We start from the raw sequence: 23,842 nt of genomic DNA on the forward strand, positions 1-23,842 counted from the left end.
TGCTTGTTTCTTGGTTTCAGAACAGATTTTGTTGTGTGTTTATATTCAGCCAGTAAACAGGTCTTTGTTTCTTAAGCCATTTAGGTTCCACATTTTCTGTAGGTACCTGGCCCTTGGCTTGTTTCTGCCACTTCTGGCCTGACAGTCTGTTGTTGAAATTCTGTTTCTACAATCAGCACACATTTGTTTGTTGTGGAAAATGTGGTTTTTCCCTCCCAATGCCTAAACGTGTTGTGCCGAAAACTTTGATCCCTTTTATGCTTTCCCGGTTTCGTGTAGACCGAACTTTGAGGGAGGGGTGGGTTCGTGTTCGTAAACATGAGCGCGGTGGTCCGGTTCCCACAGTTTGCCGTGGGCTTTGAAAGCTAGTTCATTGTTTTCAGTAATAAAAACCTTTTACAGTATTCATGTTATGCTGTCCAATCTCTGCAGGTGCTGAAGAGAAAATTTTGGAAGAGTTTAAAGAAACACACAATGCAGACTCTCCAGATTTTCAGCTCCAGGCGATGATCCAGGCTGCTGGCAAGCTAGTGCTGATTGACAAGCTGCTGCCAAAACTGAAGGCTGGTGGCCACAGGGTGCTTATCTTTTCCCAGATGGTGCGCTGCTTGGACATACTGGAAGACTACCTCATTCAAAGACGGTGAGGCCCTGGCTCCGTAAGAATAAAAAGGAAATTCAGAAGTGCCCTTGCACAGGGCTCGACGCGGTTCACCTTGGAGTGATACCTGTGCTGAAGGGGGCGGGGTCGGACATCACATCTCTTTTTTAAAGGCTGTGGATGTACGCGGCAGGCGCTCTGTGTAATGGCTGCCGTAGGTCTGCACGATTTTGTGGACAATTTTGTTTCCCGTTTCTTTCATTTGATCAGGGGAGACTGGTTCTGACCTAAAATTGAAATTGTTTGTTATTTTACTGTTGGAGGTGTCAGCTATTTTTAGAGGTTAGATGTTTCAGTGGAGAGGAAGTAAAATAAAAATGTCATCTCTGGGCATTCGAACCAGTTGTGTGAAAAACAACAAAACCCATTTGCTCTGAAATTGCTTCTCATACATAATGTCATCGTTAATCTGTATCCCAAATTGTATTACTGCCTTAGAAGTAAAAGAAAGGAGCAGGCGTATTGTAGCTGTCTGTCAGGCCTCCTTGCTCACACTGACCTCTTCCAGGTACCCGTACGAGAGGATCGACGGCCGAGTGAGAGGCAACCTGCGCCAGGCAGCTATTGACAGATTCTCCAAACCCGACTCGGATAGGTTTGTTTTCCTCCTGTGCACCCGGGCAGGCGGTTTAGGCATTAATCTTACTGCTGCTGATACCTGCATCATCTTTGATTCTGACTGGAATCCCCAAAATGACCTCCAGGTAAACATGCAAGAGAATCTTCCCGATGCCCTTTTTTTTTTTTTTTTTTTTTTAAGCCATTCTGCTGTGACGGAGAATCCCCGTCAAACCAATAAATTAAAGTCATGTAGTCACTCAGGCGGTATCCCATGATGGGGGCAAATGAACCAACTAGTCATCAATTTATTAATAATGTAAAAGCAGTTCCTTTGTGTGTTAACCCTCTTCGAAGCCGCACCTCTGTTCATTGGAACAGCAGATGCTCTCATAACTGACGACGGAGCCTTTCTTTCTTGGTAGCCATCAGTTCCCCTTTTCTTCCAGGCCCAGGCAAGGTGTCACAGGATAGGACAGAGCAAATCCGTGAAAATCTACAGGCTGATCACACGAAATTCTTATGAAAGGGAGATGTTCGACAAGGCGAGTCTGAAGCTCGGTCTGGATAAAGCTGTGCTGCAGTCCATGAGCGGAAGGGAAAACGCCACCAACGGGGTAAAGCCTCCCGCGCCCACCCGGCCCCTTCCCTTACCCCGGCTCCCGGCTGGATGTGGCTCATAGTGAGAAATGCTCCAGCATCAGCTTGTTTTCCAAGCTCAGTATTTCTTTTAAGCACTATTTCCACCTCACATGTCCTTGTTGGAAGTTAGGTTTATCCTCCTCTTTGAGAAAAAAAAAATTGTTTAGACTAAAAACATTTCAACTCTATATTATTTTAAATTATCTCTCTAACACAGGTGCAACAGCTTTCCAAGAAGGAAATAGAGGATCTTCTGCGAAAGGGGGCCTACGGTGCGCTCATGGATGAGGAGGACGAAGGGTCTAAATTCTGCGAAGAAGATATCGACCAGATTCTCCTGCGGCGAACCCACACCATCACCATCGAGTCTGAAGGGAAGGGCTCCACCTTTGCTAAGGTGCGAATCGATTGGAAGAGGCAGGCTTTCTACAGACGTTTAATAGAGTCCGCACGCAGCACTCTGTGAAGTGCTCCGGAGTTGCACACGGAACGTTTGCCTTCTTATCCCAAGTCAAGAAATTAATTAACTCCCTGTGGAGCTCCTCATGCATAAAAACTCCTTTGTTTGTGTTTTGGGTCCTGTTCTATCATATGGCACCGGTGGTCACTCTCACCTTGGCCTCAAAGCTGCTTCCCGGCTCCCAGGCTAGACCTTTACCTGTGGCCTTGACCCCAGCCTCTCCACTTCTTGAGATCTGATTGCTGACGTAGCCTCTGCAACAACCCGGTCACTCCCATCTGCCTTCCCCTCCAGCTTCAGTGCCATAACTCTGCTTTCAGAGCTGGAATCCACACAAGCGTCATTCGTACCAGTTGTCTCGCTGCGCCCCTTTCTACTTCTTTTTCAACCTCCAGCTGCACCCTCCCCCCGCCTCCTCATCAGACCAGCTCCGGCAAAGGTCACCACTCAGAGCCACTCCAGCAAGCGCCCCTCTGAGGCTTCCCCTGCATATTGACCTACCTGCCCTTCCACACCCAGGCCCCACACACACTTATTTTCAATAGCTTTATTGAAGTGCAACTTGCTGACCATAAAATTCACCTTGGCCTTATTTACAGACTCGTGTAACTATCACCATCACCCCAGGAAGATCCTGATGCCCATTAACAGTCTTGTCAAGCGTGCATGCGCGCGTGTGTGTGTGTGTGTGTGTCCCGCCAAATCCTTGGCCACCACTAATCTACTTTCTGTCTCTATAGATTTGCCTGCTCTGGACATTTCAGATACATGGAATCATGCAACCTGTATTTTGTGTCTGGCTTTGCTCACTCAGCACAGTGTTTTGAGGGTCATCTGTGCTATAGCCCAGATCAGTACTTGCTTCTCATTGCTGAGCCGTGTTCCATTGTATGTCTGTGCCTCATTTACCAGTGGATGATGGACATTGGGGTTGTTTATTTATTCACTAGTTGATAGTGAAATTTTTGGTCGTTATGAATAATGTTGTTATGAACATTTGCATACAAGTTTCTGTGTGGACGTATGTTTTTGTTTCTCTTTCGTGTATACCAGGAATGGACTTGCTGGGTCATGCGTTAGCTCCATGTTTAACCCTTGAAGAACCTACCAGACAGTTTTCCTAAGTGAACGTACTGGTACCTTTGCTTTCCGACTGGCAGCGTTTTTAGGATTCTAGTTTCTCCACAGCCTCAGCAACACTTTGTATTGTCTGGCGCTTTGATTACAGTCGTGTGCGTGAGTGGGATGTGAGAGCCTAATGGGTTAGAACCGCATTTCTCTGATGCCTGGAGCATCCTTTGCTTGTGGCCCTTGTGTATCATCTTTGAAAAAATGTTCTAATTCTTTGTTCACCTTTTGAGTTATTTGTCTTTTTATTCTTGAAGCTTAAGAATTCTTTATATATTCTGGATAAAAGTTCCTCATCAGATAATACAATTTGCAAATATTTTCTTTTGGTCTTTTCTTAATGGTGTTTAATTTTAATGAAGCCCAATTAACCCCCCCTTTTTTTCTTTTATTGTATTGTTTGTGCTTTTGCTGCATTGTCTAAACTGAAGTTAACAAAGGTTTGTTGTCTTCTCAGAGTTTTATAGTTTTCACACTTACATCCAGATCCGTAACCATTTGAGTGAGTGTTCGTGTGTGGTGATGTTGTAAGACCGGTTCCACCTCCTTTCTTGTGCATGTGGCCATCCAGTCATCCGGCTCCTCCTTCTCTGGGCTCTGTGGTCCAGCACCTCCTCCCTCATGTCTCTGCCTACACATAGACACCTGTTCGTTCACCTGATAACACCATTCAGATGCCAAAGTTGGATGCTGCCGTTTTTCCTGGCTTCCTCCTTCTCCTTCATGCTTCACATTTAGCTAGGATCTCACTCCTTCCAATTTACCTTTTAAAGAATCTTTGTCTGTTTCTGTTAGAACTGTCTTCAGTCTTCATTATTTCCTCCCTAAACTACAGTAGCCTGTTCTACCCCATTCTACCCTCCACACCCCGACAGCGGTGCCTTTGCCTGTGGTGCTGTCCGTGGTGATGTCCCCAAGCAGAGCTGCTGTTTCCTCAGGATAGAGTTGGGACTCTGCTTACAGGACACGCAAGGCCCGCCTTACTAGCCTGCTGTTTGGCTTACTCTTCTTTTTAAAAAAATATATGTTGTTACTCATGTCAGAGAGGAAGGGTGAGGGAGAGAGATAGCAACATCCATGATGAGAGAGTATCATTGATCGGCTCTGCCTCCTACACACCCCCTACTGGGGGATAGAACCTGCAATCTGGTCATACGCCCTGACCGGGAATCGGATTGCAACCTCCTGGTTCATAGGTCGATGCTCAACCACTGAGCCACACCCGTAGGGCTGGCTTACTCTTGTTGATTCCCCTCACCCCCGGCCACAGGACACAGCACCTCTCTTCTCCTCTGTGCTTTGAGCTTTCAACAGTCTGTTCCAGGCATTATTTTCTAGAGAGCCTCTTCTCCCTTCCCAGCAATGCCCTCCCTGTCCCTTCCCCCCACCTGAACCTGGTTAGGGCCTTTCAGTGTGCATCCGTCACATCTGTACATACCTTTGTTACCTATGGTTTAATGTGCTGCACGGTCACCTTTTCTTTCCTGATCTGCCTCACCCCTGGCCTGTGAGCTACCCGAGGGGTGGTCTTTGTCCCGGGGCCATCGATGGTGGCATCTGGCACACAGTGGAGGAAGGCAGACATGTTTGAGTGAATGGATAGACGGGAGCTACTCTGCATCTTACCTCTGAGGAAAGCGTCTCAAAGTAACACATATTTTCCCCCCTTTTAGGCCAGTTTTGTTGCATCTGGAAATAGGACAGATATCTCCCTGGATGACCCAAATTTCTGGCAAAAGTGGGCTAAGAAAGCCGAGTTGGATATCGATGCCTTAAATGGGAGGGTGAGTGAGAAGTTCCATTCACTCCCTATCTGATCTAACCCCAGGCCGCTCTGATAGAAGTTTCAAGTGTGTCTGCCGTCTGTTTTAGAACAACCTGGTCATCGACACCCCGAGGGTGAGGAAGCAGACCAGGCTGTACAGTGCGGTGAAGGAGGACGAGCTGATGGAGTTCTCAGACCTGGAGAGCGACTCCGAGGAGAAGCCCTGTGCGAAGCCCCGGCGGCCGCAGGACCGGTCCCAGGGCTATGCCAGGAGCGAGTGCTTCCGGGTGGAGAAGAACCTGCTCGTCTACGGGTAGGTCGGGCCTGTGGGAAACGGACTTTTACTTTAAAAATAGTTAGAATTCCAGTGGGCCTAGGAAAGCCGTATCTGCGTTTGGATTTCTGTGGCTCCCGTAGTCAGGTGAACTCTGCAGCGACTGCGAGGGCCCGGGGCATGTGGTTAACGTGCTCAACGTTGCTCAGGTCCTCGAGGGTTTGAAGGAGCACGAGTTTGTCCCTAAGGAATTAGGTCAGATCCCAGTTTACTTTTGATTATTAATAACTCAGAACAAAGTCTCAAAATTACGGCGTCTTTTCTCCTTTAGCTTCACATGAAATTTACTACCACAGTAATCTTTTTAACACTTTTCTGTTATAAAAATTTGTTAAAGGCAATGATCTCACTTACGAAGCTCTCCAACAGATGGTCGTTTCAGGTCTCTGAAGGTGTCAGCTCTGCGTCCCTGTGGCACATCTCCTCCCTGCCCCGTGCTTTGCAGGGCGAGGTGCTTAGTAAATAGTAAGAGGTCTCTAGCCTATTGTGAGATTGGAGGCAAATTCCACTCAAGTACAAAACCGCCACCAAAATGGCATTTCTATACATCTGACAATATCCTGTCTTTGATTGTTTTTTTCCAGTGAGTCATCATTAGTTACAGAATAAATACAAACATTCTGTTTCACGTAGCATACAGGGCTCTGGCCTGGCCCTTCCCATGGGCAGTCCAAATTCCTGTGAGGACAAACCTCTTTGTCTCCTTCAATGGGCCGCGCTCTGTCTCATCTCTCTTCCTGTTGCCTAGAGCCAGCCCCTTCCACCATCTCCCCCCCGCACACACACGCAGGCTTGAGCTGCCCAACCCCTCCTGTCCTTGGCATCCAGGGTAGGCGTCCCCTTGGCACCCTGCACCAGAAAGTCTGGTCTGTATTTTCCACCACATTCAGGAGCATGTTGGTTTATGACGACGTAGTGGCGGCTTCTCTTGTTAGACACCCAGCTAGCATCTCAGGGCTCTCGGGGCAGAGTGCAGTGCGGCAGACACAGTGAGTGCAGAGTCAGTGGTTGTGGAATAAATGAAGTTCAACGAAAGCTCATCCTGTGTGTGGTCGCTGGGTCCCTTCTCCTATTGCCTGTGTAAGCTGTGTACCCTTTCCTGTCAGTCCTCACACAGCCGAGAGACCCTCCACCCAAGCCCTTTGCACCTACTTCCATGTTTCAGCTGAATGATCTAAGTTGAGAATTTTGCCGGTAGCTTTAGAAATGGAGCATATTAATAACTTTTGAAGCTAAGAAGTATCCTTAGGGCATACTGTATTTTAGTGAAGCCCTTCCCTCCTCCCATAGGCATCGCTAGGTATTGAACACCTACTATGTGCTGGGCACTGTGCTAGGATATTCTCAGACACCAGGGACACAGCTGTGAGCAGGACAGTCACAGCCCCACCTCAAGCAGGCAGGTGAACAGCAGAAAGCAGTAAATGGCTTGGCTGGGAGCTCTGTGCAAATGGAGGATAAAAGCATGTCTCCTCTTCTTTAAGACACAGCTCAGGTCTTCTCTCTCTGCCTCTGGGGTTCAGGCACTAGAAGGAGGAATTCCACAGAAGGTGATGTGTATAGTCTGTGACTAGATGGATATCTTGAATGAGCCAGGGTACGAGGGAGTGTTGGACCTTGAGTGGGGGGAGAAGAGGGTTTCTGGCAGGGAGGGCAGTGTATCCAAAGGCCTAGAGGTGAGGGCCAGCCTTGCAATTTGGGGGCTGAGAGAGGTTCATAGAAGCCAGAGGGGAACAAGCCAGGGCGAGAGCCAGGGCGTTCTGGGCGTGCACTGTGCTTCTCAGCTGAGACTCCACCAGCGGGAAGGAGGCAGCCTAGGGGCTCGGTCAGCGGTACTCTGGGAGAGGCACAGCTCAGACCGCATCTGCTTGTCTTTTGTACGTTCTCACTCCACAGCACATGGGAGAAAGAGCACAGCCACTGGGTTAAACCCAAGACTAATCCTAAATAGACAGTTCAGCCCCTGCAATGTGCTGTCTGCCTGGTTCTAGCCACAGTCCCTTCTCCACCCGTTTCACCTGAGGACCTGAGCGTTGGCGGGACATTTCTCCTGTGCGTGCTTTTGGACTTGGAGTTGTGTTCTGTTTCAGAATGAAACCAGAGCCTGTCCACAGCCTCTCATTCATTATGGTGGCACCCCTTAGGGTTGATGAAACCACACTTCTCAGCCCTGACTGGGGGCTGTCACACCCACCTTGAGTCCCTGTTCATTTCAAATGGTTGGTCAGCATCAAAGCATGCAAACCATGACTGTGCAGCATCGCTGTGAGAATGTAAAGCGTCCAGGCCCTGCTTGCTGTCTCGTCTTCAGAGTGGCTGCCCGTCTGAGTCTGAGGGAAAGCCTGTGTCAGCCCGTCCTGCACTGAGGAGCCGTGGACCACAGCCCGCGCTAGGATGGGAGGCTTTCCTTTCACATAAATATTGCCAGGTTTTTGTTGTTATTGTTTAGCAAGAGAAAAGAACCACATTTAATATCTTCATGTGCCTGGGAACCCCATAGACATGAGAGTTTTAACCCAAGATGCCCTAACCCCGCTGCCTGACTGTGAAAGTAAGCCCTGACCGACACTGAGGGCACCTGTGCATGCTGCATGCTTGCTTTGCAGCTGGGGGCGGTGGACGGACATCCTTTCCCACGGACGCTACAAACGCCAGCTCACTGAGCAGGATGTGGAGACCATCTGCAGGGCCATCCTCGTGTACTGCCTCACCCATTACAAGGGGGACGAGAACATCAAGAGCTTCATCTGGGACCTGATCACGCCCACGGCCGACGGCCAGACGCGCGCCCTGGTCAACCACTCCGGTAGGTTGTCTTCGTGCTGCAGGGCCACAGAGGCTGCCAGGGGCCTGGCAGCACAGCCTAGACCCCGTGTATCCCTGCCCTGGATGCCAGATTGTAGAAAGCTTCTGTTATTATTACAATAACTAGAGGCCCAGTGCATGAATTTGTGCAGGGGTGGGGTCCGGCCAGCCCAGCCTCAATCAGGGTGGATCGGGGCTGGGCCTGTCTGGAGGAGGAGACAGCGGGAGGTTGGCTGACCAGTCTGCCCTGATTGGGCCCTGCCCCTGATTGGGGTTGGGGGGCGATTGGGGTTCAGCGGCCAGGGGAGGGACTGTGGGAGGTTGGCTGGCTAGTCCCACCCTTGAGTGGTGTGGTGGGGGCCATTGGGAGTGGGGCCGGCCGGGGGGCGGGGCTGCAGGAGGTTGGCTACCTGGCCCCGGCTCCTATTAGGGTAGAGGGGGCTCTACGGGGCAGGGCTGGCTGGAGGGAGGGTCTATGGGCCAATTGTGGGGGGTTGGCTGGCCACCCTGCCCCCTGATTGGGGTGGGAGAGGCCAATGGGGGGGGGTGCTGGCTGGAGGAGGGGCCATGAGAGGTTGGCCGGCCAGCCCCACCCCCCATCGGGCCGGTTTGCTGGCCGCAGTGGGCATCATAGCAACCGGTTGTTCCGGTTATTATGGTGTTCCAGTCACTGGCTTTTTATATCTAGATAAAACTCATCATTATTGTTACCATTATGATTCTAGGTTTATCAGCCCCAGTGCCGAGGGGAAGAAAGGGGAAGAAGGTGAAAGCCCAGAGCTCACACCCAGTGGTGCAGGACGCCGACTGGCTGGCCGGCTGCAACCCCGATGCGCTGTTCCAGGAGGACAGCTACCGGAAGCACCTGAAGCACCACTGCAACAAGTGGGTGGTCCGGGGGCGGAGGGCTTGGGGGTGCCTGTGTGTGTGGGTGTACGTACATGCGTGTGGATGTGTGTGTGTACATATGTATAGATTTGTGTGTGTGTGTGTGTGTGTGTGTGTTACTGTTAAGCTGTAGTAACTATCTTTGCACAGCCTTACTAGTTTTCTTCAAACATGATGCCAGGTCATATGATGACATACCTTTAAATGACTGATTTTTTAAATTTACTTATTGTTTTGTTAATCCTTACCTGAGAATATTTTTCCATTGAGTTTTAGAGTAGAAGGCGAGCGGGGGGCGAGTGGGGGGGAGAGCAAGAGAGAGAAAGAGAAAGAAAGAAACATCAATGTGAGAGAGACACATCGATTGGTTGCCTCCTGCATGCGCTCTGACCAGGACAGGGGAATGCATCTGCAACCAAGGTACATGCCCTTGACTGGAATCAAATTTGGGACCCTTCAGTCCAAGGGCCAGTGCTCTATACACTGAGTCAGACCGGCCAGGGCTGATTTTAAAAATTGTGATAAAGATACATAACACAATTTAAAAATTTTATCATTTGTAAGTTTATAATTCATTGGTATTAATTACATTAAAAATGCTGTGTATGCCTCACCACTGTCTATCCCCAAAACATTTTCATTGACCCCAATATAACTCTGTATCATTAAACCAAAGTTCGCCTGCCACTCTTCCTCATTCCCAAGCCCCTGGCAACCACCATTCTCCATTATGAATTTGCCTATTCTAAGTACTTCATAAGTGGAAATTTACAGTATATGTCTTTCTGTGTCTGGATTATTTCACTTAGCATGATATTTTCAAAGTTGGTCCATGTTGTAGCTTGTGCCAGACTTTTAGTCCTTTTTATGGCTGAATAATATTCCATTGTATAGATAAGACCACCTTGTGTTTATCCATTCACCTACCATTGGGCACTTAGGTTGACAGACACCTTTTGGCTGTTGTGAATAGGGCTGCTGTGACATTGTGGATAACTAAGTTTTGTTTTTATGTTATTTTTCAATTACAGCTTACATTCAGTATCTATAATAATTAAAGCGTAATATGCTAATTAGACCAGACATCCTTCCGGACAACCTTCCGGACGAAGCCGGGGCTGGGAGGGAAGCTCGGGTCCCGGGTGCCAGAGGGAAGCCAGTGCTGGCTGCTGGGGGAAGGAAGGCCTACTCTTGCATGAATTTCATGCATTGGGCCTCTAGTTATGTTATATTAGTCTCAGGTGCACCTGTGGATAACTAAATGTTAACCAGTGTGTGTCGAGGAATATGGTTAGCTTTATACGATCCCATCTTCAGCTGACTGCCTGCAGGGGAGGCACTGGGGAATGGTCATGTTATTTTTTGCTTAATCGCGCCCTCAGTTGTTTGGTCTTGTTTTGCTTACCTTATGAGCTGAGAACCGCATTCCTTACCTTTATTTCTAGAACTTGATCCTGTATAATTGAACACTATTGAATCTAAGTTTATTTCACTGCTTGGAGCTCTGCTAACCTTCTACTTCTTAAACTGACATCTCCACATGTTGCTTCTTCCCTTGCTCTGAGCGCACTATTCAGTGTCATCAGTGCAGCTGCACTGTACTGAGCCCACCCACTGCCCCTTCCTGGCCGTGCTGCCTGGTGCACACCCCCAGCCTCTCCACGACTCCCTCTCCCTGTGCGTCAGCTGGAGCTCAGCAGCAAGGTCTCAGCTGGAGGAGGCAGGATATAAAGAAATGTATGTGCGTCTCTCTTTAAAATTAGCCACCACAGTCTGAGCACATGGTGCTGCAGTGTGCCTAGCCCTGCATACGGATGGTGTTTGTTGTCTGCCGTGAGAAGTGCTGTTTTATCCTATTTCCCTAACAAGGAAACTGAGACTCGGGTACTTATGGTCCCTCCGCTAGTGAAGGGGCAGGGCCAGGTTGGAGGCCCAGACAGACGGAGGAGGCTGGTGCCCTTGTCCTTGACCACCCCCCACCTCAGACGCCTGCCTCCTTCTCGGGGCTGTCTCAGTCCTCACACGAATAACCCTGGAGAACACCTGTTGCCCCCAGGTTGCCCTGAAGGATGCTTCTCGCCCCTTTTTAAACGCAAATGTCTTCAGGGCCTCCCTTTGATCACTGTCTTTAGAATTTTGAGTCTTCCAAACCATTCCCTCCAGCCATCTTGGTGCCTCAGAAACTGTTTTGTCATTACTACTGTAGCATGATAGTCCTGCCCCGCGTATACCTGCTGGAAAACTTCCGTTTTCTTGTGGTTTATGTGAACTTGGAGTGATTAGCCTCGTGAGTTCTGCATCAACCCTGGTCAGGTGTGGGAACAGTGGCTCTGGCCTCAGGTCCAGTGTGGTGGTGTCTTTGTTTTTTGTTTTAAATGTATTTTGATTGATTTCAGAGAGGAAGGAGGAGGGAGAGAGAGATAGAAACATCAGTGATAAGAAAGAAACATTGATTGGCTGCCCACAACCTGGGCATGTGCCATGACCGGGAATTGAACCATGACCTCCTGGTTCATAGGTCGATGCTGAACCACTGAGATATGCCGGCCGGGCTTAGTTTCCCCTTCTGATGTCAGTAACAGACTTCCATCGGGTGCCCTCCCTGACCGTGTGTGAGATGTCCTGTCAGACAGGTGTGAACTCCTTCAGGTCAGAGGCCACCTCCCGTTCACCTTGTAAACCTCCCGGCAACTGCCACGTCCTCCTCACTGGGCACTGAGCTGGCCAGATGCACTGGTTTGCATTGTTTCCTCTAGAAAAAAGATGACATAAAAGCCTCCACGTAACAAATTCCTCCCAATGTAGAAAACTTTGTCTTTTACCAAAAGAAAGAGAAACCGTTAGGGTCGCTGCCACTGTACCGAGTTTTGGTGAATAAAAGCGAATCCAGCCCATGGTGGGGGTGTTCCCTGGTGAGCATCCTCTTAGGTTCTCAGAAGAACTGGCCTGCAAGTCCCCTTACCGGAGAAGAGGCCTGCTCTGCCTGTTCTTCTGCTGGGTCAGTTGGGCAAGCCAGTGTTAAATCTTATCAAAAGAGAGAAATAAAAAAATGTTACCCAGAGTGAGTGTTTACCTTGGAGTGTATTCAGATGTTTACAACCCCACCCTTTGCCCATTGGAGCCCAGGTTGGCCGGGAGCAGACTCCTGGTGGAGGGAGGTGCGCCTGTTCCACGTATGACCAGGAGTGGTCTGTTTTGGTGAAGCTGCCCCAAGTTGTCATTTGGTATTTTCAAGGACAGTTACCATGTCCTGAGAGACAGTGTGAAGTGGTGGAGCAGAGGGCCTGCTCTGAGTGGTCCGTGGTCAAGGTGACTCTGCCCTTGGCTATGTTGCTTGTCTTCTCTTAGTCTCCGTTTTCACGTTTGTAACATGGAAATTGTAGACATTGTAACTCGCCCCCCTCCATCCTGGTGTCCTGGTGAAGAGGAAATAAGCGAGTACATGGGAAATGTGTGTATGTTGGGATTGCCCAGCTGGGCAAATAGCACTTGGTATTGTCATCTACTCACGGCCAAGGAGGCAGTCTCGGATATCAGTCCTGCCGGCCCACGAGGGCTGCCCGACAGGAGATGCCAGACTCGGAGCAGACTTAGGCCCTGGGGAGTTACCAGGTGGGCTTTATTGAAAGAAGTATGTTCAAAGCCATTGAGGAAATCCAAGTGAGATTGAAAAATCTGGCTCCTAGAATTCCAAGGGCTTTTAAACGCTAATTCCTTGAGAATGACTGAGAGCTCCAATGAATTAGACATATTTTAATCGCCTTTGTAATGTTTTATTATTTTTTAAGTGACAACTTAGGCTTCCAGGTAATATAAACCAGGAGGAATAAAAAATGGTTAATATTCCTTAAGGGAGAAGCTGAAGACCCATGCCCAATCGCCATCTTCCTTTTCGGAAGCAAAGTTCTATAATCTGCAAAACCTGACATTCCATATTGAGGGTTTATTGTAAGGTAGTAAAACCAGATTTTATATCGTGTGTATTCCTACAACTTCTGATGTGCTTCCAAAAATGGCATTAAGGCAGCAGCTGAGGAAATTTTATGAGATAATGAAGCAGAACAGTTACTGAAAGCCATCTGCTCAGTTGTTTACAAACTTGCTTCAATACTTCAGAGGCAGTGGTAGGGTACGTGTCTAAACTTCACAAGCTGCACTAGGTAGGACGAAGTGAAGTGCGCCTGGGCTGGGCTGAGCTCGGTCCCTCTCTGTGCAGTGTGAACGGTTGCCAGGCAGGCCTGTTGGAAGCCAGCAGAAAGCACCACACAGAGGTGATTATGTGCCACCATCTGTCACGCTTCAAGCCTACCATACAGCATGGCTAATCAGCCTTGGCAGGATGATGGATGAACAGCAGCAGCTGCCAAAAGCCACTGTTGGCAAACAGTCCTGAAGTTAAGAACTTTTTCCCCCCTCTGTCTTCCTCTCCAGGGTCCTGCTGCGTGTCCGCATGCTGTACTACCTACGACAAGAAGTGATAGGAGACCAGGCAGATAAGATCTTAGAGGGTGCTGACTCAAGGTTCGTGCTCGTACGCATGGGTTCTCTGCCCCCCTGCCATCATCCGGGTAGTCAGAACACATCATGGATCGTGTTTCAAAACCTTCATAAGCCACGAGAAGCACACGTCCTGTTTTGCATCTCGAATGTATTGTTTGTCCTATGAGCTTGGGGACGTGGCGAAAATCGGGGAAAGCCTGTGTGTGTGTGTGTGTGTGTGTGTGTGTGTGTGTGTGTGTGTGTAAAGGGGTGTGAACTAAATTACAGGAGTTCTGACACGACCTTTAAAATGGGACGCTGGTGCTAGCGTTCATTTCTGCTCAAGGTGGAAAGCGACTGACTTATGCCCTTTGCTTTAACCTTTGCTCACTCCTCTCCATGACACCCAGGTGCTCATTGTGGGAGGGGGCACATGAGCGCGGGCACATGGTCAATTTACTTAGAGATTTTTAAAATATTGGTGTTTGTTTTAAATATCACACAAATGGTTGTCTTTACAGTGACGCTGATGTGTGGATACCTGAGCCTTTCCACGCCGAGGTCCCCACAGATTGGTGGGATAAGGAGGCGGATAAGTCACTCCTAATTGGGGTGTTCAAACACGGTGAGTGACGTGTCCGCTTGACCACATCTTGACCGCGTGGCCTTTTCTCTATTTAGAGCTCGTTGCATCCTCTCTTCCAGAGTCATAATATTAACAAGGATAGTTCCAAAGGACTCTTGGCATCGACCACTTTCCTGCACTAAAAATCTAATATGAACTGTAAATATCAGATGCTGTTTTTGAATGTTTGTTGAGTGTTTGAGAAGAAAACATTTCTTTCTTGGCTGTAAATAAAACCCAAACCATATTTGTTTTAAGAATAGCCCAACTGTCCTGGAGCCCTCCCGAAACTTTGCTCCCAGCACGGCTCCCGCGCCGACTCTGCCAGCCCGTGTCAGAGTGGACGCGGGCTTAACCTCTGCTATTAATCTGTACAAGTGCCTCCTGGGCTTTGTTCCAAGCAATATTTCACAAATGTCAGTGCTGAGAACTCCCGGCTCCCCCGAGTGGGATGCAGCCTTGTTAACTTTGAAAGGCTGGGGATGCAGAACTGGCATGATATATACAGTGAGCGATTCCTGATTATAATCCCAGCTCTCTGGAGGTCGCCGAGGTAGTCTCGGCAGCCCGGCCTGACTAAAGGGGAGAATGATGGCTTATAAAACCTTCCGTGATTGTAGTTTGGCTTGCGGCTCTGCAGCAGTTAGGGGCGGCGGGTTGTAGTACACAACCTAATTGAATTGTGCTGTTCTGCCTATGCGCGCGGCCCTGTTCTGTGAGCTCAGCCTAAAAACCATTTCCCCGCACGGCACTGTTGGGATCTGCCATTTCCCATCTAGTCAGCGTGGGCAGTCGAAGAGCAAATTGCAGTTTGAAAGCCATAGAGGGAACAGTGTCATCTTACTGACATGCATCATCCCAAACCCAAGAAGACAGGTTCGCTGGCCTGACGTAGCGGGTTTTCAGCTGGCGGTGGAAGGTCCCGCAAAACCGAGGCTGCTCACGAGGAGGATGGGGTGGACTTGGCCTACCTCTGTGGAGGTCATAGAGGAAACGTTACGAAGTCTTTTAAATGTTAAGCAAAATTAGGTCTTGGGGAAGACAGGGCCAGAAATCTTCCCAGGCATTTTGCAGTTATGGTGGAACCTGTTTTCCTTAGTATGGGTGGTCATTCTGATAACGTCCCTGGAATGGAACTTGGCCCCCCCAATCTGCCCTGGAATTGAGGGGTCCAGCTGCTAGATCAGGGTTCTTTTAAGCACAAGGAATGAAGCCGCGCGTTGTGGTGGCGCTGGGATTCTGATTGTGACGGGCCTTTCATTGTCTCTGTGTGTGTCCTCCGGGCTGGTGGGGATGGCACAGGCTACGAGAAGTACAACTCCATGCGCGCAGACCCCGCACTGTGCTTCCTGGAACGAGTGGGTATGCCCGATGCCAAGGCCATCGCTGCCGAGCAGAGAGGAACAGACATGCTAGCAGATGGCGGTGACGGGTAAGAAGGACATTTTAAAATTTTAATAAACTTTACATTCGTGTTGCATCTATTGGCAGCGTTCGGTTCTTCCACTGCCACTGCACAGTGGACTATGTTGCGTCTGATTTGAACTAAGTGATGTTTACCAGTATAGTCTGGGTACATGTCATCATGATTATTTAAACATGATACAGTATCTAGATAATCTGAAACTTGTTTGTCTTTTTCAAATGACAACAGACACCCCCACTCTTCCCTCCAGCCATCCCACACCCCCTCCCTCCACGGCTGCCTGTTTTAAATACTGATAGAATGGCTTTTGATATTGAATCCAGAAGTAAAAGTTGCATTCGGCAGTCTCTTCCTATCAGTGTGATTTAAGCATTTTTAAAAATTTTTACATAGGGGAGAATTTGATAGAGAAGATGAAGACCCGGAATATAAACCAACCCGAACGCCGTTCAAGGATGAAATAGATGTAAGAATTTGAGTCTATTGACTTTATAGCACCAGTAAAATATTATGTGCCCATATAAGGCTTGTTAATTTTCTTTAGAAAATAAAGCAAAATGAAACCCAGATTAAAATAATTTCGTTTCTCCCGTTGCTTTCAAGGAATTTGCCAATTCTCCTCCCGAAGAGAAGGAAGAGTCTGTGGAACTACGCACCACGGGTACGGCTCCATCGGCGCTGGTGCCGCGGAGTCGGGGTGCCAGCGACCTCTGGGCTTTGGGGTGGTGGATCTCAAAGCGTTATCTCGTCTACACTGACTCCTCTCTATTGGGAATAATTTAAATTCTTGTTTAGTGTTGGTTTTTCATTATGTTGCATTTCTTTGATTAATTAACTATTTTTTGGATTAAGAGAATCTATTCATTTGCTTTATACCAGTTAGTGAAAACTTTGTAAGCATTTTTAGAAATATATGTCTTAAAAAAGAAAGAAATATATCTCTTGGAAATTGGGCATGTGCCAAGTGTCTGAAATAGTGCCGGTTTACAGAAAATACCGACCTTTTGCGTAATGTAAACTCATTAGCTAACAATTAATGTGATTTTTTTTTTTAAGCTCAAGATTGTCACATTACATGAGAACCCCCTTATAATGTAGTTCATGACATAAAGTATTTCTTTATATAAGATTGATTTAAAAAAGGAATGGTTTATAAGTTCCATACTAATATTATTCTTTATTAACATTCTCAAAATGAGGGCATTCTGATGCCCTTTACCACACTGTCATCTGAATATTAATGAGTCACCTTGTTGTGATGGGAAATCCTGGGTATTGCAAGATTGCAGCTACGCATTTCAGAAAAATATTTTTCCCACTTCCCCAGGCAAGCACAGCGAGAGCAACGCTGAGTTAGGCCAACTTGTCTGGCCTAGCACCTCAACCCTGACCACCCGTCTGCGCCGGCTCATCACTGCCTATCAGCGCAGCTATAAGAGGCAGCAGCTGCGGCAGGAGGCCCTGACGAAGACGGACCGGCGGAGGCGGCGGCCTCGGGAGGAAGTGAGAGCACTGGAAGCGGAAAGGGAAGCTATAATCTCTGAGAAACGGCAAAAGTGAGTTTTTTCCAGGGTTTTACTCTCAACTCCTGGCACATTCCTCTCTGCGCTGCTCTTTTAGGCCTGCAAGAGGCAGGAATCACATGGGAGACAATGACCGTCGAAGCAGTCTGCCTCCAACCCCCAAAATAAGTACCGTATGTTAAGGTTGGGGCAAAAGAGGGAAAGAGAGAATATGCTGTGGAAGCCTTTTCACTCAGTACAATGCAAGCCAATGTCTTCTTTTCTGACAGGTGGACGAGAAGAGAAGAGGCTGACTTTTACCGCGTGGTATCCACTTTTGGGGTTATTTTTGACCCCATGAAACAGCAGTTTGATTGGAACCAGTTTCGAGCCTTTGCCAGACTGGACAAAAAGTCTGATGAAAGCCTGGAGAAATACTTCAGTTGCTTTGTGGCCATGTGTAGGCGCGTGTGTCGAATGCCCACCAAGCCAGATGATGGTAGGTCCATTGATAACAAAAGTTCTATACTCCCAGGCCAATAAAGTGAAAGATAAGAGAGTGAACAATTGAAGGCCTGCTTCGGTTTTGTCCCAAGTAAATACGATTATTTTCATGTTTTCAGAACCTCCAGATCTCTCCATGATTGAGCCCATCACAGAAGAGCGTGCCTCTAGAACTCTCTACCGCATCGAACTGCTCCGGAAAATTCGTGAGCAGGTTCTCCATCACCCCCAACTGGGGGAGAGGCTGAAGCTCTGCCAGCCGAGCCTGGACCTGCCGGAGTGGTGGGAGTGCGGACGGCACGACCGAGACTTGCTGGTGGGCGCCGCTAAACATGGGGTCAGTCGGACAGACTATCACATCCTCAACGACCCCGAGCTGTCCTTCTTGGATGCGCACAAAAACTTTGCGCAGAACAGAGGGCCTGGCAATATTTCGGCCTTGAACCCACTGGCAGTGGGATTTGGCCAGACTCCAGCAGTCGTCTCGTCCGCTCATATTCAGGAGGAAAAGGGGACGGGACAGACAGAGGGCAAAGGGGAGGAGCCTGAACACGCGGCCACCCAAGAGAAACCCGCCACGAAAGCGGAGGAGGAGGAACCCGAGGCCGGGGATGAGGACCATAAGGAGGACTGTGCTGCCGAGGCCAGCTCTGTCAAACAGGAGCTGAAAGGCATGGAGGTCGGCGCAGATTCAGGGCCCAAGTCAATTTCCGAGAAAGGTTCGGAAGAGGACGAGGAAGAAAAGCTGGAGGATGATGACAAGTCGGAAGAATCTTCTCAGCCTGAAGGTAATGCCTGGCCCCCCGGCCCCTCCTTCCGCACCGCAGTGGCAGCATGCCGAGTTTTCATGCCACTGACAAAAGCTCTTTTTTGTTTCTTAAGTGCACATTTCTTCTGTGAAGGGATAATTTTAGGTTATGTTTACTTGTATGTTCTGCTCTAATAAGACACGGAAACATGATATTTCAAACAAGTTGAACTCTCAGGAGAGGTTTATGAATACATAATTTCTGGATTAAGGATAACGGTTAAATTTATAGTAGCGGTGTATTAAAAATCCCAAGTGATTTTATTTGTTTAATCCTCACCAGAGGACAGAGAGAGACAGACAGAGAGACAGAGGTAGAAATCAATATATGAGAGAAACATTGGTCAGTTGTCTTCCATACGTGCCCCGACAGGATTGAGCCCACAACCCAGGCCATGTGCCCTGACCAGAAATCAGACTGGCAGCCTTTCGGTGCATGGGGTGATGTTCCAGCCAGCTGACCACTCTGGCTGGGCCCAAGTGATGTTAATTTTGACAGTTAAATGTGTGGGAGAAGAATCCTTCGCTGACTAAATATTGAGTTATTTTAAAACAAATAATGCTTAATTGATACAGTTTTAATTCAGAAGTAACAGGTAGGAGTGGAATCTAAAAATAACCGGTTTCCTTTGTAAGTCACAAAGTCAGGCATGTTATACAGTTCTGCTGCAGCTGGAACTTAGAACTTAGCGGACAGGTTAGCCCCTTTTCCCGTGTGGGGGACATGGGTTCTTGAATCAGTCTTGCTTGTCCTTCAGCCTCCTCTGAGATGCACTTGCACAGCGTCAGGTGACTAGCGATGCGACCTCACTAAGCTACTCTGCTGCTTCGTCTGGAAGATGGGAATGGGCATGTCCATGCCAGGCCTGGTGCAGGCTTTACACAGAAAGATCTGTAAAACGCGCCAGACCCTCCTGGCCATAGTGTAGGACTCAGTAAAATGGAGCGGATCGGCATTCCATATTTTCCACTGTGTCCTTTCTAAACTTCTTTTTCTGTGATATTCTGGTTGTGAGTCATGCACATGCACTCATTTCTCAGCAGGAGCTGTCTCTAGGGGGAAGCATTTTGATGAAGAAAGCAATGCTTCTATGAGCACTGCCAGGGACGAGACCCGAGATGGGTTCTACATGGAGGACGGGGACCCATCGGTAGCTCAGCTCCTTCATGAAAGAACATTTGCCTTCTCATTTTGGCCTAAGGTTGGTGGGTTAATTTTTGTTTTGTTTTGTTTTGTTTTGTTGACCCAAAGAGTGGGTGGAAGAAATTGTTTGAGCTTGGTTTTTCAAATAATTTTAAGGTTTTTCAAATAATTTTAAGGTAAACGTTACACAATGTCTGAAGACTGTAGATGTTTCTCATGGTTTAAAGAATGATCTGAGAAAGCCCAAAGAAAAAGATCAGTAGAATACTTTTGTAATAGGATGGGAAGGTGACACGAAGGGAAGATAATAAGAAATAGAACCTTTTAAATGGACCTTTCGCTCCTTGAGGCTTTTAAGGTGGTAATCATGTACTATCTTGTATATGGATTATTGTTTCAACAGTCTAACCCTTTGGCAATATAAAATATATGGATTTTTCAAAATTTTTGTTATTTGGCTAAAAAAACGCATAACATGAAATTTATGACCTTAACCAATTTTAATTGTGTAGATCGGTAGTCTTCAGTCTATTTATATTGTTGTTAAGCGGCTCTCCAGAACATTTTTATCTTGCGTGACTGAGACTTTATACCCATTAAACATTTCCTTCCCATATCCCCTGGCAACCACAATTCTTCGGTTTGTTTTGGTGAATGTGACTACTTCGGTTGCCTCCTGTAGGTGCAGTCATATAATATTTGTTCTTTTATGATTGGTTTATTTCACTTAGCAGAATGTCCTCAGGGTTTATCCATATGACCGGGTTTCCTTCCTTTTTAGGGCTGAATAATATTCCATTGTAGATATACATTCTATTTTCTTTACCCAGCCGCCCGTCATTGGGACATGTGGGTTCCTTATGCCCCGTGGCTCATTGTAGTGCTCCTGTGAGCATGAGTGCATTAATATCTCTTTGAGATCTGCTTCCAGTTCTTCTGTTCTGGATATGCACTCAGAAGTGGGATTGCTGGTCACATGGTAGCTCTAGACTTGATTTTTTGAGGAACCTCTGTACTGTTTTCTATAGTGATCACACCGTTTACAGTCCCACCAACAATGCACAAAGGGAAATGTGTGGACTCTTAAAACTATGTTTCAAAGTTTTTCTTTTTCTTGTCTGAAATAGAACTTTCAGATTTGAGACAAGTTTCATATATTTGGAAAGCTGCTCTTCTTCACTCAGGAGAAGGTGGGCAGTTAACCCATTTGGTCCAGTATATGATGTGTTAATTCCAAATGTGGTTATCTAGAACCAAAAACAAAGTGGAAATTACTTTTTTTTTTTTTTTTTTTTGGCTGACTAGCATAATTTTATAATAAATCCCTATGTAATTTGGGCCTGTTTTTAAGGGTGGGGAAATAATTATCCTAATTACCATAACAGGGCTGTCTGGTTTAAAACAACACAAAAAACAGCTTCAGTCGACTCATCCCTAGGCTGGCCTTCATACTGTGAGTTGCGTAAGAAATGATGTGAAATTTTTAACTGAAAAGTGTCCTATCACAGACATCTTTTTCTCTCCATGCCCTCTCACTTCCCCCGCTGTGCTAGTCTCCCTTATCGGGTACGGAAGGGAGTTCCCCGGATCAGTCAGGTCTATGGTAGCAGGCAGGCACGTTTAATCTATGGAAACTGGGTCTAAGCTGTAATTAGAAATTTTTAATGTACACGCTTCAGTGAAATTTGAAGTAATAATAGGTGGGGGATGCAAATTGACATTCATTAGGTGTTCCTGGGCTGTGCCCATTTTGTAATGCTGAACTTTATTAATAGTGACACTAATGATGTCCCACCGCCCGGGACAGACTATGATCCTGCCTGGCCCTGAAGCTATGCGCAGGGTTCCGTTGTTACCTGCTGACATGCACCCACTATTCTTTAGCTTGAGTAAAAGTTACTTTTAAAATAGGGGGGCATTTCAGAGGTAGTGGCCATGCAGTGTTTGCCAATTTATGTGGTTCTGTGTTCATAATCCCAGAACATTAGGTTTTCTGTCCTGGAGCCACCTGAGTACCTTCCACCATGGCCAGGCATTCTGGGTGGAATTTGTTTATTTGCTTGCTTGTTTATCTTTTATTTTCTTTGACATTTTCCCCGCCAATTGACTTGTAAATCTTTCATACTCTTTAGCGTCTTGATAGAAATATTTACCTGGTAATTTTGACCAGGTCTTTCTTGCAATTTCATGCGACTTCTCCTTTCCCTCCAGGATCGAGTAATGATAAACCGATTAGACAATATCTGTGAAGCGGTGTTGAAAGGCAAATGGCCAGTAAATCGGCGCCAGATGTTTGATTTCCAGGGCCTCCTCCCCGGCTACACGCCGCCCACTGTGGACAGCCCCCTGCAGAAGCGGAGCTTTGCGGAGCTCTCCGCAGTCGGCCAGGCCAGCGTCAGTGGGAGCGAGGACCTCACCACTTCTCCCCAGTTGTCAAAGGTAGGTCAGCGCGATTTGTTTTTGCAGTTTCAAGTTCAGCTCTAAATCTCCTCTCAGTTTGGAAGCTTGTGTTTCACTGGTCCTACTTAGAAATATGGCTGCTGTTTCCTCAGCTTGTTGCACAGTCGGGAATGTTTAATTCCTTATGCTTCATACACACACACACACACACACACACACACACACACACCACACATTTTATTGATTTCAGAGAGGAAGGGAGAGGGAGAGAGAGATAGAAACATCAATGACGAGAGACAATCATTGACTGGCTGCCTCCTGCACGCCCCACACTGGGAATTGAGCTTGCACCTTGGGCGTGTGCTGACTGGAAATTGAACCCTGACCTGCAGGTTCATAGGTTAACGCTCAACCGGTGAGCCACACTGGCCAGGCCTTAAGCTTGCTGTTCTTCAGTTGTGAAAGCCAGCTCATGGAGCACAGACCGTTCGGGGTCATTGTTTCATTGGCATTTTTCAACAGGAAGATGCTCTCAATCTCGCTGTCCCTCGCCAGCGGAGGAGGAGGAGGAGGAAAATTGAAATCGAGGCCGAAAGAGCTGCCAAGCGGAGAAACCTCATGGAGATGGTGGCCCAGCTTCGGGAGTCTCAGGTGGTCTCAGAAAATGGACAAGAAAAAGTTGTAGATTTATCGAAGGCCTCCAGAGAGGCAACAAGCTCTACCTCAAATTTTTCATCTCTTACTTCAAAGTTTATCTTGCCTAACGTCTCAACGCCAGTGTCCGATGCCTTTAAGACTCAGATGGAGCTGCTGCAGGTGGGCCTGTCGCGCACGCCCACGAGGCACCTGCTCAACGGCTCCCTCGTGGACGGGGAGCCCCCCATGAAAAGGAGGCGGGGGAGGAGGAAAAACGTGGAGGGCCTCGATCTGCTTTTCATGAGCCACAAACGGACGTCACTGAGTGCAGTAAGTGCAGGGGCCCGCTCCGTTGTCTGTGCCCACGTGACAGCCAGGGCCCCCGCCCTGCCCATAGCGCTGGCCCGAATTCCTCTCCGAGATGCAGTGTCAAAGCTGGCTTCTTCCACCAGGGAGATAGAATTACAATGAGCAGAGCTGTGGTTCTGAGCGGGCATTGCGTTGAGCAGTGATGCAGGTCACCCAGCCTGAACCAGGTTTGGCTGGAAGGTTTATTCTTCCCAAGACTCTGCTATACTGGCTACTCTCAGGAGACCAGCCCAAACAGAAACATGGTCTTCGGAGCCTGATGTTGTCATCTCTGAATTCTTGAGGTGGAAAAGCTTTTGCTCTCAAAAATACTGATATTTTGGGGGCCTGGCACTTACTAGATTAGTATACATGTTTATTTTCTGACTCGAAGTTTGTATTCATATACAAAGTTAGGGATCGCAAGTCTCCTAAAATCTTAACTGCCTAATGATCTGTGCTTGTTTAGGTTCAAAGGAAATATATGTGATTTTTACTTTTTTTTTTTTTTTTCAATTCAAAGGAAACAAGGGCAGTGTAATCAAAATTCTCTTCCCTAATCTGTGTCACCCACGCCACCTAAAAATGTGCTGCCTGAAAATGACGAGGGTTTTAATTACCCCAGGTGCTTGATTCCATGCGGCTTCTTTTTAAATGCTGATTAGTACTAGGTATCTTCTGCCTGTTGATTTGAAACCTGGATCAAATAGTGGCGCTCCTTGTCTGTGC

General features: G+C 47.6%; 1 protein-coding gene across 10 annotated transcripts in view; it reads left to right on the forward strand.

The window, feature by feature from the left end:
* CHD7 (chromodomain helicase DNA binding protein 7) overlaps positions 1-23,842 on the forward strand; it is a 181,072-nt gene that overhangs the window by 149,639 nt on the left and 7,591 nt on the right. For 7 of the 10 annotated variants that reach the window (XM_036338324.1, XM_036338329.1, XM_036338322.1 and 4 more), the window contains 19 exons: positions 433-643; positions 1,170-1,365; positions 1,669-1,836; positions 2,079-2,258; positions 5,123-5,233; positions 5,322-5,527; positions 8,155-8,354; positions 9,079-9,238; positions 13,673-13,762; positions 14,242-14,345; positions 15,648-15,777; positions 16,165-16,237; positions 16,375-16,432; positions 17,099-17,327; positions 17,564-17,772; positions 17,897-18,565; positions 19,627-19,787; positions 21,941-22,168; positions 22,652-23,095. In XM_036338324.1, the coding sequence (XP_036194217.1) occupies positions 433-643; positions 1,170-1,365; positions 1,669-1,836; positions 2,079-2,258; positions 5,123-5,233; positions 5,322-5,527; positions 8,155-8,354; positions 9,079-9,238; positions 13,673-13,762; positions 14,242-14,345; positions 15,648-15,777; positions 16,165-16,237; positions 16,375-16,432; positions 17,099-17,327; positions 17,564-17,772; positions 17,897-18,565; positions 19,627-19,787; positions 21,941-22,168; positions 22,652-23,095 (3,827 nt within the window). The remainder of the gene's footprint in view (positions 1-432; positions 644-1,169; positions 1,366-1,668; positions 1,837-2,078; positions 2,259-5,122; positions 5,234-5,321; positions 5,528-8,154; positions 8,355-9,078; positions 9,239-13,672; positions 13,763-14,241; positions 14,346-15,647; positions 15,778-16,164; positions 16,238-16,374; positions 16,433-17,098; positions 17,328-17,563; positions 17,773-17,896; positions 18,566-19,626; positions 19,788-21,940; positions 22,169-22,651; positions 23,096-23,842) is intronic. The other 3 variants (XM_036338327.1, XM_036338326.1, XM_036338328.1) reach the window with 3 other exon arrangements.

This window comes from Myotis myotis, unplaced genomic scaffold (genome assembly GCF_014108235.1).
Source record: "Myotis myotis isolate mMyoMyo1 unplaced genomic scaffold, mMyoMyo1.p scaffold_m19_p_16, whole genome shotgun sequence".
In the NCBI taxonomy this organism is placed as follows: domain Eukaryota; kingdom Metazoa; phylum Chordata; class Mammalia; order Chiroptera; family Vespertilionidae; genus Myotis; species Myotis myotis.